Source organism: Eschrichtius robustus, chromosome X (assembly GCF_028021215.1).
Source record: "Eschrichtius robustus isolate mEscRob2 chromosome X, mEscRob2.pri, whole genome shotgun sequence".
Classification (NCBI taxonomy): Eukaryota; Metazoa; Chordata; class Mammalia; order Artiodactyla; family Eschrichtiidae; genus Eschrichtius; species Eschrichtius robustus.
The window spans coordinates 74,248,371-74,263,779 of record NC_090845.1 but is presented as its reverse complement, the minus strand read 5'-3'; the positions used below and the strand labels follow the sequence as shown (position 1 = coordinate 74,263,779).

Below are 15,409 nucleotides of genomic sequence, written 5' to 3'. Positions count from 1 at the left end.
ACTCTCATCTTCCCCTGAGCTAAAAAGAGGTATTCCAGGTGGATTTGGCAATTGGTGAAAACTGGCAGATACCATACACACTGATTCCTCATCCCCATATCCTGCTCCATGGAGAGGATTCAGGAAAGCAGCTGGTGAAAATTCCAGTCCCCTATTCCCTCGTATCTCTATGCTGCTAAAGAGCTGTTCTGATACTCACAGTACCTGATTGGCACAGCATAAAATATCCACTGAATACATGAAAAGGCAGTAAAGAAGGAAGAGAAGAACAAAAAAGACATGAGGCATAGAAAATGAAAGCAAAATGGCAAAAATAAATCCAATCACACTAATAATTACATTAAATCTGAATGAGTTAAACAATTCAATCAAAAGACAAAGATTGTCAGATTTTATTAAAAAAACAAAATCCTGTCCAAAGGAAACACGTTTTAGATTTAAAGATATATTTAGGTTAAAAGTAAAAGCATGGAAAAAGATATACCAGGAAAACAGCCACCATAATTTGACTTTGAGTCAAAAATTGTTACTAGAGTTAAAGAGACATATTATAATGATAAGAGGGTAAATCTATCAGAAACATATAACAATTATAAACATATATGCACCTAACAACAGAGCCACAAAATACCTGAAACAAAAACTGACAGAAAACACAGAAAGGAAAAGCAGAACAAACAGAAAACAAAGAACAAAGAAAACAGAGGGAAAAAACAGACAATGTAATAATAATAGTTAGAAAATTCAATACCTCATTTTAATAATGAATTCAACTAGGCAGAAAGTCAGCAATATAGAAGATTTGAACAACAATATAAACTAAGTAGACCTGACAGACTTCCACAGCACGCTTCCACCCAACAACAGCAGAATATACATTCTTATTAAGTGCATATGGAACATTCTTCAGGATAGACCATACAGTAGGCCATAGGACAGGTCTCAAAAGATTTAAAATTGTACAAACAAAGCATGGTCTCTGACCACAAAAAATTAAATTAGAAATGAACAATAAAAAGATCTGGAAAATGCACAAGTATGTGAAAAATAATTAAAAAACAAAATACTCCTAAATACCAATAGGCCAAAGAAAAAAAGTCACAAGTAAAATTAGAAAATACTTTTGAGTTGAATGAAATGAAACAAAATGAAAACAAAAGACACCAAAACTTATGGTGTAGTGAAAGCAGGGCTGAAAGGGAAATTTATATATAGCTGTAAATGCTAAAAAAAAAAATACCTCAAATCAATAATTTAATAATTTACCTTAGGAAAACAGAAAAGCAAACTTAACCCCAAAGCCAGCACAAGGAAGGAAAGAGTGAGGATTAGAGTGGAAATAAGTGAAATAGAGGAAAGAAAATCAACCCAGAAAATCAACACACCCAAAAGTCATTTCTTTGAAATGATCAACAAAATTGACAACCCTTTTGATAAGGTAACAAAGAAAAAATAGAAAGAAAAGGCTCAAATTACGAAAATTAGTAATGAAAGAGAGGACATCACATACTGACCTTACAGAAATAAAAAACATTTTAAGTTAATACTATGGACAACTATACAGCAACAAATTAGATAACTTGGAAGAAATGAACAAATTCCTAGAAAGACACAAATTACCAAAAGGATGAAAGAAGAATGGAAAATCTGAATATGTAACCAGTAAAGAGACTTAATTAATAATCAAAAATCTTCCTATAAGGAAAGCCCAGGCACAGACTGCTTCATGGGTAAATTCTAGCTAAAGTTTAAAGAAGAATTAACACTAATCTTTCAAAAACTTTTCCAAAAAATAGCAGAGGAGGCAACACTTCCCCTCTCATTCTATAAGGCTAGTACTGCCCTGGCACCAAAACCAAAGTCGTCATAAGAAAACTACATTAATTTTGTATCCTGCTACTTTACCAAATTCATTGATTAGCTCCAGTAGTTTTCTGGTAGCATCTTTCGGATTCTCTATGTATAGTATCATGTCATCTGCAAACAGTGACAGCTTTACTTCTTTTCTGATTTGGATTCCTTTTATTTCTTTTTCTTCCCTGATTGCTGTGGCTAACACTTCCAAAACTATGTTGAATAATAGTGGTGAGAGTGGGCAACCTTGTCTTGTTCCTGATCTTAGTGGACATGGTTTCAGTTTTTCACCATTGAGGACGATGTTGGCTGTGGGTTTGTCATATATGGTCTTTATTATGTTGAGGAAAGTTCCCTCTATGCCTACTTTCTGCAGGGCTTTTATCATAAATGGGTGTTGAATTTTGTCGAAAGCTTTCTTTGCATCTATTGAGATGATCATATGGATTTTCTCCTTCAATTTGTTAATATGGTGTATCACATTGATTGATTTGCGTATATTGAAGAATCCTTGCATTCCTGGGATAAACCCCACTTGATCATGGTGTATGATCCTTTTAATGTGCTGTTGGATTCTGTTTGCTAGTATTTTGTTGAGGATTTTTGCATCTATGTTCATCAGTGATATTGGCCTGTAGTTTTCTTTCTTTGTGACATCTTTGTCTGGTTTTGGTATCAGGGTGATGGTGGCCTCGTAGAATGAGTTTGGGAGTGTTCCTCCCTCTGCAATATTTTGGAAGAGTTTGAGAAGGATAGGTGTTAGCTCTTCTCTAAATGTTTGATAGAATTCGTCTGTGAAGCCATCTGGTCCTGGGATTTTGTTTGTTGGAAGATTTTTAATCACAGTACCAGAAAACTACTAGAGCTAACCAATGAATTTGGTAAAGTAGCAGGATACAAAATTAATGCACAGAAATCTCTTGCATTCCTATACAATAATGATGAAAAATCTGAAAGTGAAATTAAGAAAACACTCTCATCTACCATTGCAACAAAAAGAATAAAATATCTAGGAATAAACCTACCTAAGAAGACAAAAAACCCGTATGCAGAAAATTATAAGACACTGATAAAAGAAATTAAAGATGATACAAATAGATGGAGAGGTATATCATGTTCTTGGATTGGAAGAATCAACATTGTGAAAATGACTCTACTACCCAAAGCAATCTACAGATTCAATGCAATCCCTATCAAACTACCACTGGCATTTTTCACAGAACTAGAACAAAAAATTTCACAATTTGTATGGAAACACAAAAGACCCCGAATAGCCAAAGCAATCTTGAGAACGAAAAATGGAGCTGGAGGAATCAGGCTCCCTGACTTCAGACTATATTACAAAGCTACAGTAATCAAGACAGTTTGGTACTGGCACAAAAACAGAAATATAGATCAATGGAACAGGATAGAAAGCCCAGAGATAAACCCACATGCATATGGTCACCTTATCTTTGACAAAGGAGGCAAGCATATACAGTGGAGAAAAGACAGCCTCTTCAATAAGTGGTGCTGGGAAAACTGGACAGGTACATGTAAAAGTATGAAATTAGAACACTCCCTAACACCATACACAAAAATAAACTCAAAATGGATTAAAGACCTAAATGTAAGGCCAGACACTATCAAACTCTTAGAGGAAAACATAGACAGAACACTCTATGACATAAATCACAGCAAGATCCTTTTTGACCCACCTCCTAGAGAAATGGAAATAAAAACAAAAATAAACAAATGGGACCTAATGAAACTTAAGAGCTTTTGCACAGCAAAGGAAACCATAAACAGGACCAAAAGACAATCCTCAGAATGGGAGAAAATATTTGCAAATGAAGCAACTGACAAAGGATTAATCTCCAAGATTTACAAGCAGCTCATGAAGCTCAATAACAAAATAACAAACAACCCAATCCAAAAATGGGCAGAAGACCTAAATAGACATTTCTCCAAAGAAGATATACAGATTGCCAACAAACACATGAAAGAATGCTCAACATCATTAATCATTAGAGAAATGCAAATCAAAACTACAATGAGATATCATCTCACACTGGTCAGAATGGCCATCATCAAAAAATCTACAAACAATAAATGCTGGAGAGGGTGTGGAGAAAAGGGAACACTCTTGCACTGTTGGTGGGAATGTAAATTGATAAAGCCACTATGGAGAACCATATGGAGGTTCCTTAAAAAACTAAAAATAGAACTACCATACGGCCCAGCAATCCCACTACTGGGCATGTACCCTGAGAAAACCATAATTCAAAAAGAGTCATGTACCAAAATGTTCGTTGCAGCTCTATTTACAATAGCCAGGACATGGAAGCAACCTAAATGTCCATCATCGGATGAGTGGATAAAGAAGATGTGGTACATATATACCATGGAATATTACTCAGCCATAAAAAGAAACGAAATGGAGTTATTTGTAGTGAGGTGGATGGAGTTAGAGTCTGTCATACAGAGTGAAGTAAGTCAGAAAGAGAAAAACAAATACAGTATGCTAACACATATATATGGAATCTAAGGGGGAAAAAAAAAAGAAGGTCATGAAGAACCTAGTGGCAAGATGGGAATAAAGACACAGACCTACTAGAGAATGGACTTGAGGATATGGGGAGGGGGAAGGGTTAGATGTGACCATGTGAGAGAGTGGCATGGACATATATACACTACCAAACGTAAAATAGATAGCTAGTGGGAAGCAAACACATAGCACAGGGAGATCAGCTCTGTGCTTTGTGACCACCTAGAGGGGTGGGATAGGGAGGGTGGGAGGGAGGGAGATGCAAGATGGATGAGATATGGGAACATATGTATATGTATAACTGATTCACTTTGTTATAAAGCAGAAATTAACACACCATTGTAAAGCAATTATACTCCAATAAAGATGTTAAAAAAAAAGAAAACTATAGACCAATATTGTTTATAGATATAGATTAAAAATCCTCAATGAAATAATAGAAACTGAATAGAGACACATATAAAAATAACTAAGCATTTGATCAAGTGGGATATATTAACATATCAAGAATGCAAGGTTAGTCCAACATACGAAAATTAATCAATGTAATATACCATATTAATAAAATAATGGACAATACGTACATGTCCATATCAGTAGACATAGAAAAAGCATTTGACAAATACTAGTACTCTTCCATGTTTTAAAAAAAAAAAAACACTCAAGAAACTAGGAATAGAAAAGAACTTCCTTAACTTGGTGAAGGGGGTCTATAAAAAATCCCACAGCTAACATATTTCATGATGAATAGCTGAAAGCTTTCCCCCTATGATTAGGAACAAGAACAGAATGTCTGTTGTCACTACTTCTATTCAACATTGTACTGGACGTTCCAGTCAGGGCAATTAGACAATAAAAAGAAATAAAAGGCATGCAGTTTAGAAAAGAAGTAAAACTACCCCTATTTACATATGACATGATCTTGTATGTAGAAAATCCTAAGGAATACACTCACTCACACACACGTACATGCATGCACTCAACTATTCAAGCTAATAAACGAATTCAGCAATGTTGCAAGGTACACAGGAAATAAATCAATACACCAAAATATATTTTATTCCTATTTGCCATTAAGGAATAATCTGAAAATGAAATTACAAAAAACAATTTCATTAACAAGAACATTAAGAAGAATAAAATAGGAATAAATTTAATGCAAGCCTAAATTTGAAAGTCTTGCAAGACTTGCAAAATAAGTGCAAGACTTTTAGACTGAAAACCACAAAATATTGTCGAAAAAAATCAAAGACCTAAATCAACTGAAAGACATTCCAAGTTCATGGATTGTCAGACTTAGCATTGTCAAGATAGCAATACTCCCCAAAGTGATCTACTGATTCAAGACAGTTACTATCAAAATTCCAGATGCCCTTTTTTTAAATTGACAAGCTGTTTCTAATATTCATATGGAAATGCAAGGAACCTAGAAAAGTCAAACATCTTGAGAAAAAAGATCAAAATTGGAATTCTCATCAAAGGAAAAAATTTTTTTCTATTTCTTTAATTTTGTATCTAAATGAGATGATAGATGTTCACTAAACTTACTGTGATAATCATTTCATGATGTAAGTCAAATCATTCTGTACAACTTAAACTTATGCAGTGCTGTATGTCAATTATATCTCAATAAAACTGGAAGAAAAAAACTGTCAAGGTCACTCATGAAAGATAGGAAAGAGTACGGAAATATTCCAGATTAAAGCAGATCAAAGAGATATGATAAGGAAACATAATGCATGATCCTAGATTTGGATCCTGGCCTAGAAAGGAAGAGGAGACATTGTGCAGTGGGTGAAATTTGAATGGCATCTGTGGATTGGATGATAGTGTTGTATCAGTATTAACATCCCGATTGGGAGGCTTGCACAAAGGTTATAGAACAGTATACTTCTTTTTGAGGAAATATACAGTGAAATATTTAGGGGTGAAATAGCAACATGTCTGCAACTTGCTCTCAGATTGATCAGAAAAGGACTAATTATAATAGAGGAGAAAGGGAGAAAATGTCAAAAGTTAACAACTGTAGAATCTGATTTAAGAAGATGAGTTCTTTGTACTCTTCTTGCAACTTTTCTGTAAATTTGAAATTATTTCACCATAAATTATACTAAAAAAAGGACCAAGTTAGAGCACTCACATTTTCCCATTTCAAACTTAATAAAAAGCTACAGCAATGAAGACAGTGTAATACTGGCATAAAGACAGAAATATAGATCAGTGGAATAGAGTTAATTGAGAGTCCAAAAATACATTTAGGGTCAATTAGTTCTCGACAAATGTGCCAAGACAATTCAATGGGAGGATGAATTGTCCCTGCCAGTTACATGGCTCTGTGAATTTTTGTCACAAGAGCTCTATTGTGAATTTTGTCACAGGGGCCCAAAATTTCAGCTTTTGCTATAGGCAGAAATATAAGTATAAAAATACATCCCAAAGTTAAGTGCAGATATTGGTTTTCAATTATTTTTGCTGTTCCTTTCCTTCCATTAGTCCAGATGAGTGAATGGATATAACGGTATTTTCTCCGCTTACAAAATTAAGTTCTGTTTAACTCTACTGGCTTTTTCATGATAAACAGAAGGACTTGTGTTTCAATTAGACTAAGGTAGAGTAAATATTTTGCTTTAACCATATTTTGATCAGTACCAAAATATGCCAAAAACAAATTATAAAATTATTTACCTAGTAAAGTAATACTAGTCATTCTTGAGGTAGAGGGAAAGAATAAGAAATCTAGGCAGGGGTGTATAATCCTCTCACAGGAAGAGAAAGCAAATATTTGAAATCAAAAATACAACCTACCACCACATGGCAAGTAGCAGTTCTTAACCCATGGTAGGTGCTTAATACATACTTGTTGAAGAACTAAATGAATGAACTAAAATGAACAAATATTATGAAGCAGCCTTATGTTCTGTAGGCATTTAAACTACTTCTTCCTCTTTTCTCCCATAGTAGCTTTTAGATATCTTTTATTTTGAATACAACTTGTGTTTACTTATCAGTTTCGCCCACTAGAGTCCATTCCTTGAGGACAGTACTTTGGTCTTGTTCTTCTTTGCCCTCCCTCCTTTAAAATTGATTAATACATTCATTTCCTTTAATCGCCAAATTTCACTCTAATTCATCCACCATAGGTAGCTATTTTCATATATTTAATGATTATCTTTTTGTTTGAATGTTTACAAAATGCATATTGTAGTAATGTGTACATGTATTTTTAATTTTGTTACACATCTCATTTTTTCTGTTTTCACAAAGTAAATGGTGTATTACAGTTGTTTTGTTTCTTATCCTTTTTCATAAAACATAGCCTTTTATATCCATCTGTGTTCCTATGTGTACATATAACCCATTTCTTCTAGCTGCTATATAGTACTATATGATGTACATCCACCACATTTCCCCTATCCCTGTCAGTGTTGGACACCTATATTGCCTCAAACTCCCCATCACCATAAAAAAACACTGTGATGAATATCCTCCTATAAGTGCCCTCATGAACTTGTATATCTTTGTGATATACACTCAAGAACAGAATTGCCATGCCATAGAACATGTGTATATACTTAATTTCACTAAATAATATCAGATTGATCTCCACAGTGGCTGTACCAGTCAATACTCCCACCAGTACATGGGGGCGCTTACATTCCAATATCCCTAACAACATTTGGACTTAACCAGCATTCTATTTTCCTCTAGTTTAATAAAATGTTATCTCATTGTTCTAATATGTAGTTATCTGTTAATTATTTTGAGCATCTCTTCATGTGCTTATTAGTTTTAGTGTTTTCTCTTCTATATACCTCTTGTTCCTATCTTGTTGATCTTTGTATCCCCAGTGTTTATCACCATCTCCTGCACATTATGGGCATTAAGATTTTTTTTTTGAAAGAATGTATAAAAGAATAAGAATGTATGAAAGTAAAAAGTATTCACAAGACTTGTTAACAGTATGGATGTAGAGGATTCTTTAAAATGATGGAATACAGCAGAAAAATCAAATGTGGTAAAGATAAAGGAATTTTGCACATGTTGAATTTGATGCACCTAAAGATATCAAGTAGGAATTTGGATGTATGAATGAATGAGGTGAACTATAGAGCCAGGCTGAGGAGGGGGTATGGCAGTAGCAGTTAGCCTAGTGATATGAGAAGTCCCTAGTAAGTTTCAGAATGACTGAGAGAAAAGATCCAAAAACAGCCAGGCCAAATCTACATTAAGTATGCAACTCATGCTTTAGCTTAAGAGTATTAATATCCATCAAGTCTATATAACTCAGGAGAGATTACAGAAATGGGTTACATTTTCCCTGAATATGTTCAAATTATACTAAGCAAATTATATTATCCACCACAGATTGCTACTTACTGGTTGTCTCGGTGTTTTTTTATCCTTGGGCAACCAATTTCCCAATTTAAATTACAAGATCTTAATAAGTTAGCTTTTAATAACAACTCTAAATATATCCTACCATATTTTCAACAACTTTATCACTTCTGGAAAGTATTCAAAAGTAAATTGTACCAGACCATGAACCCCAAAAGTATCCATCCATTGCCTTGCCCCTTCTAAGAAGTCCTAGAGCATCTGACAACTATATTGCTCCCTTCTGTGATTTCTAACATAGGTCACTATGCTGTTAACTACAGGACTGATGCACTGGCCAAAACTGACTGGACCAGGGATTGGTATCTGAGCCAAAGGCAGCCAACAAGAGACTGCCTTACAAAGGGGCCCGATGTGCAATTTCTGCCTAAGAAGGGTATTTTGCAGTGGTTAGTGACTAGCCAACCTGATCAGATCTTCTCTCTAGGGAAGTCTGGATGTGAAACACATAGAGTTAGCAGAAGCAGAACAGTCATGAGAATGGTAACTACTAGAGTTGCTATGGTATCCTGAACGGTTCTTCTTGAGATTTGTTTAGCTGATGAGACAGTTTCCTAGGCTTTCTTCCTAACCTATGCAACTTTCCAATAAACTACCACTTAAGATGACTTGAACTTGCCTCTGTTCTTCATAACCTGAAAAGCCTAATACCCTTTCTTCTCTAACCTGTATAAAAGCCACAAATTCTCCCCTAAATCAGTGGTTCTCAAACCTAGCAACACATCAGAATCACTGGTGGGCTTTTAAAATATTAAAATGCCCCATCTGGGGTGGGGCTCAGGCAACAGTACCTTTTCTAAGCTGCCCAGATGATTCTAATGCACAGCTAAGATCAGGAAATATTGACTTACATGCGCCTGTTATGCAAACATTTTAGGGTCCATGTCAAGCAATTTTTAATTTCCATATTAAGTGAGGTTCACAGAACACCTAACAGCCACCTGTGAGGATGGCATCACAGGGAATAGCTCAGTCATATAGGTGTGGTAGGAGGCAAGGCACAGATCATTTTCACTCTATGGCATAAAGCAACATCCTGGAACCTATACCAAGTATGGTTAAGGGTTTCAAAGCATACTTTCAAAGTTGCACTGAAAATACAGATGCTCAACAATGCTGAGTGGAAAGTGAAAAACTGATTTTGCTGGAGATAACCAACCGTCTTCCCAAGAATGAACTTCACTTTGTTAGGTTCCAACTACTTTCTGATATCAGTCACATGAAACAAAAGAGGAAAGAGACAAAGACTAAAGTTGACACGAAGGCTGGTATTATCAAGGATTTTGAAACCTTTAGGTCTATGGCATCCATGTTCCTTCCCATCCCCATCATCCTTGACTCAAGCCCCAAAACACAATTCCAGAGTTATGTATCATCTCCTGTATTCTAATTTCTACAGCGATCTGTATTTTCTCTTCACCGACCAAAGTTCCTGCTACTCTACCAAACTCCAAAAGCCCTTCCATTGTGTCTACCCTCTTCTCTCCTTGCCTGAAATGAAACATGACTGTCCCCTGAGGTCACTGCTTCCCTTGTAACTCTCAAGTGGAGGCTATTCAAAGTGTCTCAGGTATAGGAGGTAGAGTTTGTCTTCTTCTGATTGCCAATGCTGCTTCTAAGCCATTACTTCCCCAGCCTTAGGTAAAAATCTCTGTTCTTGTTAGTGAGAAAGTGGAACAACTGGAACCCTCATGAATGGGAATGTAAATTGGTACAACCACTTTGGAAAACTATTTGGCAGTAGCTACCAAAGCTGCATGCCCTATGACCTGGCGATCCCACTCCTAGGTATATACTCAACAGCAATGTGCACTTATGTGCGCCAAAAGACATATACAAGAATGTTGATGGGAGCATTATTTGTAATAGCTTAAAACTGAAAATGATTCAAATGTCCATTAACAGTAGAATGGATAAATAAATCATGATATATTCACCCTCTAGAATATCATAGAGCAATAAGAATGAATGAACTAGCATACATGTGTAATGGCTGAATCTCAAAAACAATATTGGGTGAAAGAAGCCAGACATAGAGTAAATACTGCCTTATTCCATTTACTTAAAGTTAAAACTAGGCTAATTAATCTATGGTGGAGAAGGAGCAAAGGGGAGGGCTTCGGGGCTGCTGGTAATTTTTTTTTTTTTAATTTGGCTGCTGGGTGAACAAGTATGATCATTTTTTGAAACTTTACCAAGCTGCTTATGATTTGTGTACTTAACTGTATGTATGCTATACTTCAACTGAAGAAAGTTTTCATAAAGGAAAGAAAAGTAATTCTCGTCTGAGACTCATACCACCCATCTATTCATCCTTAGCACCTGCCTCCTGGTCACTTCATCTCATTGAAGATTTAGGATCCTGGTTAATAGTCTTCTTCTATACTCTAAAGCCTGCCATAACTCTGAGTGACTTTAACATCCATATGGCTGAACCACTCAAAAGCCTCACCTCACTCTTCTTTGACCTCACCTTTTTAGACCTTCATATTCACTCCACTGCAGTTACCCACTCCATGAGTACACCCTGAATTTACCATTTCCCAGAACTTGTTAATAGCTAAAATCATAAACTCAACAAGCTTTTCTCTGACTACAACCTCCTATTTCAGCCTTGTTTTCCTTACTGCTTTACTCCTGTTCTTTAAGCCAATAAAGCTATCTACCACAGAAAACTTTTTGTGAGAATTAAATAAAATAATGTGCATCAACAGCATAATACAGCGTCTGACACATAGGAAATACTCAATACATGGTAGCCATATTTCAATATTAAGTATTCTATTAGAAACAAATATCTTTCAGGATGAAAATTTTCCTCAAATTCACTCAATCTCTGGCATTAATGAAATCTAGCTTTTGACACTACATTCCTTCCAATCCTTTTAAATGAAGGCCAGTCCTCCAGCCATTCTCTCTGATTCAAGAGGTCAGGAGGAGAGATCAGTACAGTACTTGTTCTCAAGGCTAATTCCACATCAGTGTTCCACCATCACATCTGCTCAAAAAGTTCTTATCTCTCAAAATGTACGTAAACTATTTTCAGAGTTATCTACCAACTTTCAGGACTCCTTTCTACCTTATTCCTTGTTATTAATCTCTGGGGCTTCAAAATTAACACAGATCAGCATTTTTGTACCTTGGCCTCACAGATGCTTCCTCAAGCTTAAGCCTCACGATCTGAACACAGACCATAGCGATTTCAGATCCAGATCTACCACTTCTGACTGAGTGACTGTGGGAAAGTTACTCAACCTTTCTAAGCTTCAGTTTCTTTACCTGTAAAATGCTGGTAATAACAGTACCTAGATATAGGGCCACTGTGAAGCATAAATGCGAAAATTCACATAACGTGCTTAGCAAAATGCCTAACACAGTAAATGTTCAATAGCATAATAGCTGTGATCACTATTATTAATTCTTACCAGTTCTTGGCACATTTCCACTTGTCTCCAAACCTGCTCAGGTCTCCTGACATTTTTTTTTTCACCAGTTTTATTGAGATTTAATTGGCATATATTCTCCTACTTTTTTAAATGAAAAGAAACCTTCCCGGAATTTGCTACCCCCATCTCAAGATTTCTTCCCTACCTTTTGCTGCAACATTTCTCTAAAGAGTAATGTACACTTCCCTTCCAGAGGAGGCAAGGAGTAGTGGAAATATCAGGGACTCTGAAGCCAAATATACCTGTGTTTGAACCTGGTTCTTCCACTTGGATAACCCGAAGCAAGCACTTTTTCTAAACCTCAGTTTTTTCATATGTAAAATGGGGATACTACCCATTTCTTAGGGTCATCAAGAAGATTAAACTGAAATAATACATGTAAAGCAGCTGGTCAAAGTAGGTGCTAAATGAATGCCAGTTTCCCACCCCTTATCCTTTCCCTAACCCCTTACAATCTAGGTTCTCACTCTACCACTTTACCTCACTTCAGCTCTTATTAGCATTGTGACTTTGGACAATTTAATTGAATTTTCTAAACCTTAGTTTTCCATTTGTAAAATGGTGATCATTAACATCTACAACATAAAGTTATCTTGAGAATTAAGTGAAATAACATATGCAAAGTATTTTAGCATGGTGCCTGGCCTTGCAGTAAGCACTTAATAAATGGCAGCTACCAGTGACTTATTAATAGCCAAATCAAAAGACTGTTCAACTCGCTCCTTCTCTAGGCTTCAGTGACAACACACTATTCAGGTCTGCTTTTTAACCACTGACCATTCCTTCTCTCTCTGTACTCCCTCCATGATGTCTTTCTTTATTCTCTTCAACCAGGTGTGAACTCTCTCTTCTGAACCCTCAGATCACTTTGTACTTCTCCTGAGACAAGGCACTTCCTCTACTCTGAATGACAATCATTTGTTATATGATACATCTCAACTACTTAATTTAATATCTTTTATGTCCATTGCCTGGCACTTATTTATTCATGTAGAATTTATTGAGTCCCTAATATAGCTCATACCTGTGCTAGGTACTAAAGATACAAAAATTAACATATTATAATTACCATCCTCAAATAGCTTATAGTTTAGGAGGATAGAATACACAAGTAAGTAGTCTACTATTTGCAGTATGATAAGTCCTATGGTAAAAGTATGCCCAGAATCCTCTCGAGCACAAAGAGGAGTTATTTAAATCAGACTGGGGAGATCTGGGACACTATCTTGGAAAAGGCCTTTTGTATTTAGCATACGGGGAGGCAGTACACAAATCCCTGTTAAATGAATGAGTGAAATATGAATAGGAACTAACTAGATGAGGATGGGAAAGGGCACTTCAGGCCCAGAGAAAGAGCAGGGAAAAAGGCTTGGAGTACAGATATTAGGAGAGTTTCTGAGAGACAGGAAATGAAGCTGGAAAGCCAAAGCAGAGTCGGCTGTTCCAGACATAGGAGTCTGACCTGACCCTAGAGGGCAGATGATAGAGTGCCAATAAAGATTTTTAAGTAGTGGAAGGGCATAATCAGATTTACATTTTAGTACTCTGGCAGTGCAGGGGGAAATTAATTCCATGAGAGCCAGGCTAGAGGCAGCGAGTCCAGTTAGAAGGGTGTTGTGATAATTCAAATAAATTCTGAAAGCAAAAATGGAGTGAGAATGGCGAATCAAGACGGATACTGAGCCTGAATTATTCATATTTGTATCTCCTGCAAGCAGTGCATTTTACACTTAAAACCCGTTACAAATATCTACCCATAGGTATTTGTCTACTCATATTTGTCGACTACTGTTACTGAAACCTACTTAGGGAACTGCAGCTAGCAGCCACTTGTGTCACTTCCTGTACACAGATTCCTAAGTAAAGGCACCTTTTCCCATTACAGAACTCAAAAGAAACTTAGGTTTGTCATTCAAACCCGTAAAGTAACAACAGTGAATACAAACCCAGGCACTGCAGAGAGACTTGAGACGCCTGTATCCTGGTCTATTTCACCCGAAATAATGTTTGAACAAAGTCCTTCAAAGGGTCGTGAGGCCCCGCCCTGTGCACCCAGGCAAATGCCCAGGATTCTTTTCTCTTTGTTTCATCTCAAGACCCAAGTCTGTTCGCTGCTCGTCGCCTGGCGGGCCATTTTCGCCCAGCTGTTTCCCAGTTTTAACCCTGCCGCTGTATAAACAGTCAACAGCAGGGGATTGAGGAGAGAGAACTGTCCCAGGCTGAGGAAACTCTAAAGAGGAGAAGCAGGTGTCTTGAGGCTTCAAACGTTAAAGATTCCCTGACCTTGCCAATTCTCTCGCAACCCCATCTCCACCTCGTCTCTTGCTGTGGGACTCCCTTCTGAAGTTGGGAGGATCCCTTCTACAGTTATCAGAGCACTACCAGCATCCAGAGAAACTAAGCAAAGTATTTTTTACTTACGCTAACGGCCGCCATAGCTGTAGCACTCTCCGCCCAGGTCTTCGCACGGAGAGCGGAAAGGGACAAAATAGCTCAACTAGGCACCGCTCAAAGTAGCCCCACCCAGTTCCGCCCCTCGTCGGTCGGCTCCGCCCTTTCTCCGCCTTCCTAGTGCCGCTCTAGGAAGCTGCAAAAGTTGGCCCTCTTTCTCCGGGGAAAACGGTTCAACCCTCTGGTTGACTGTCGCTATCCCTGATGACACCTTTCAGAATATTCTCCATAGTCCATTTGAAAATTACTTTGCTGGGTGCAGAACTTTTCATTATGTTCGTTTTTTCAGGCATATGTGATTTGTCTAGTTGAGGACTTAAAATCCAAGTCCGGCTGCCTTAATAAATAACTGTATAGTCACAAAAAGAACATGTTACCTCTGCAATACTTGGGCAAGTTCATACAGCCTAAGAGTATGTCACTAAGCGCCTACTACGTGCCAGGCACTTGTTCAAAGTACAGAACATAATGTAATGCCTTCCCTCACGGAGCTTGTGATTCCAGGAGGAAAAGAGAAACAAATAAATGTTACAAAGTGCCAAATGCTATGAAGGAAAATAAAACAGTATGGGGATGGGGTGGGAATTTATTGATTTAGATAGATTAGGGAAAGGCTTTCTGATAAAGTGACATTTGAGGAAAGTCCTGAAGGAATTTAGGGAAGAACCTTCCACGCAGAAGGAACAGCAATAAAAAAAGGCCAGTGTGTCAGAAGTGGCTACGTCTGATGGCACTG

The 15,409-nt window shown here is 36.9% G+C and overlaps 1 protein-coding gene across 2 annotated transcripts in view; it reads right to left on the bottom strand.

Moving 5' to 3' along the window:
• The window catches only part of APOOL (apolipoprotein O like), a 91,048-nt gene extending 76,322 nt beyond the window's left edge, over positions 1-14,726 (bottom strand). The window contains exon 1 of one of the 2 annotated variants that reach the window (XM_068533252.1): positions 14,644-14,726. In XM_068533252.1, the coding sequence (XP_068389353.1) occupies positions 14,644-14,658 (15 nt within the window). In that variant the 5' untranslated portion in view covers positions 14,659-14,726. Of the gene's footprint in view, positions 1-14,168; positions 14,261-14,643 lie in introns of those variants that run through there. The other variant, XM_068533254.1, reaches the window with a different exon arrangement.
• Positions 14,727-15,409: the final 683 nt, after the last annotated feature.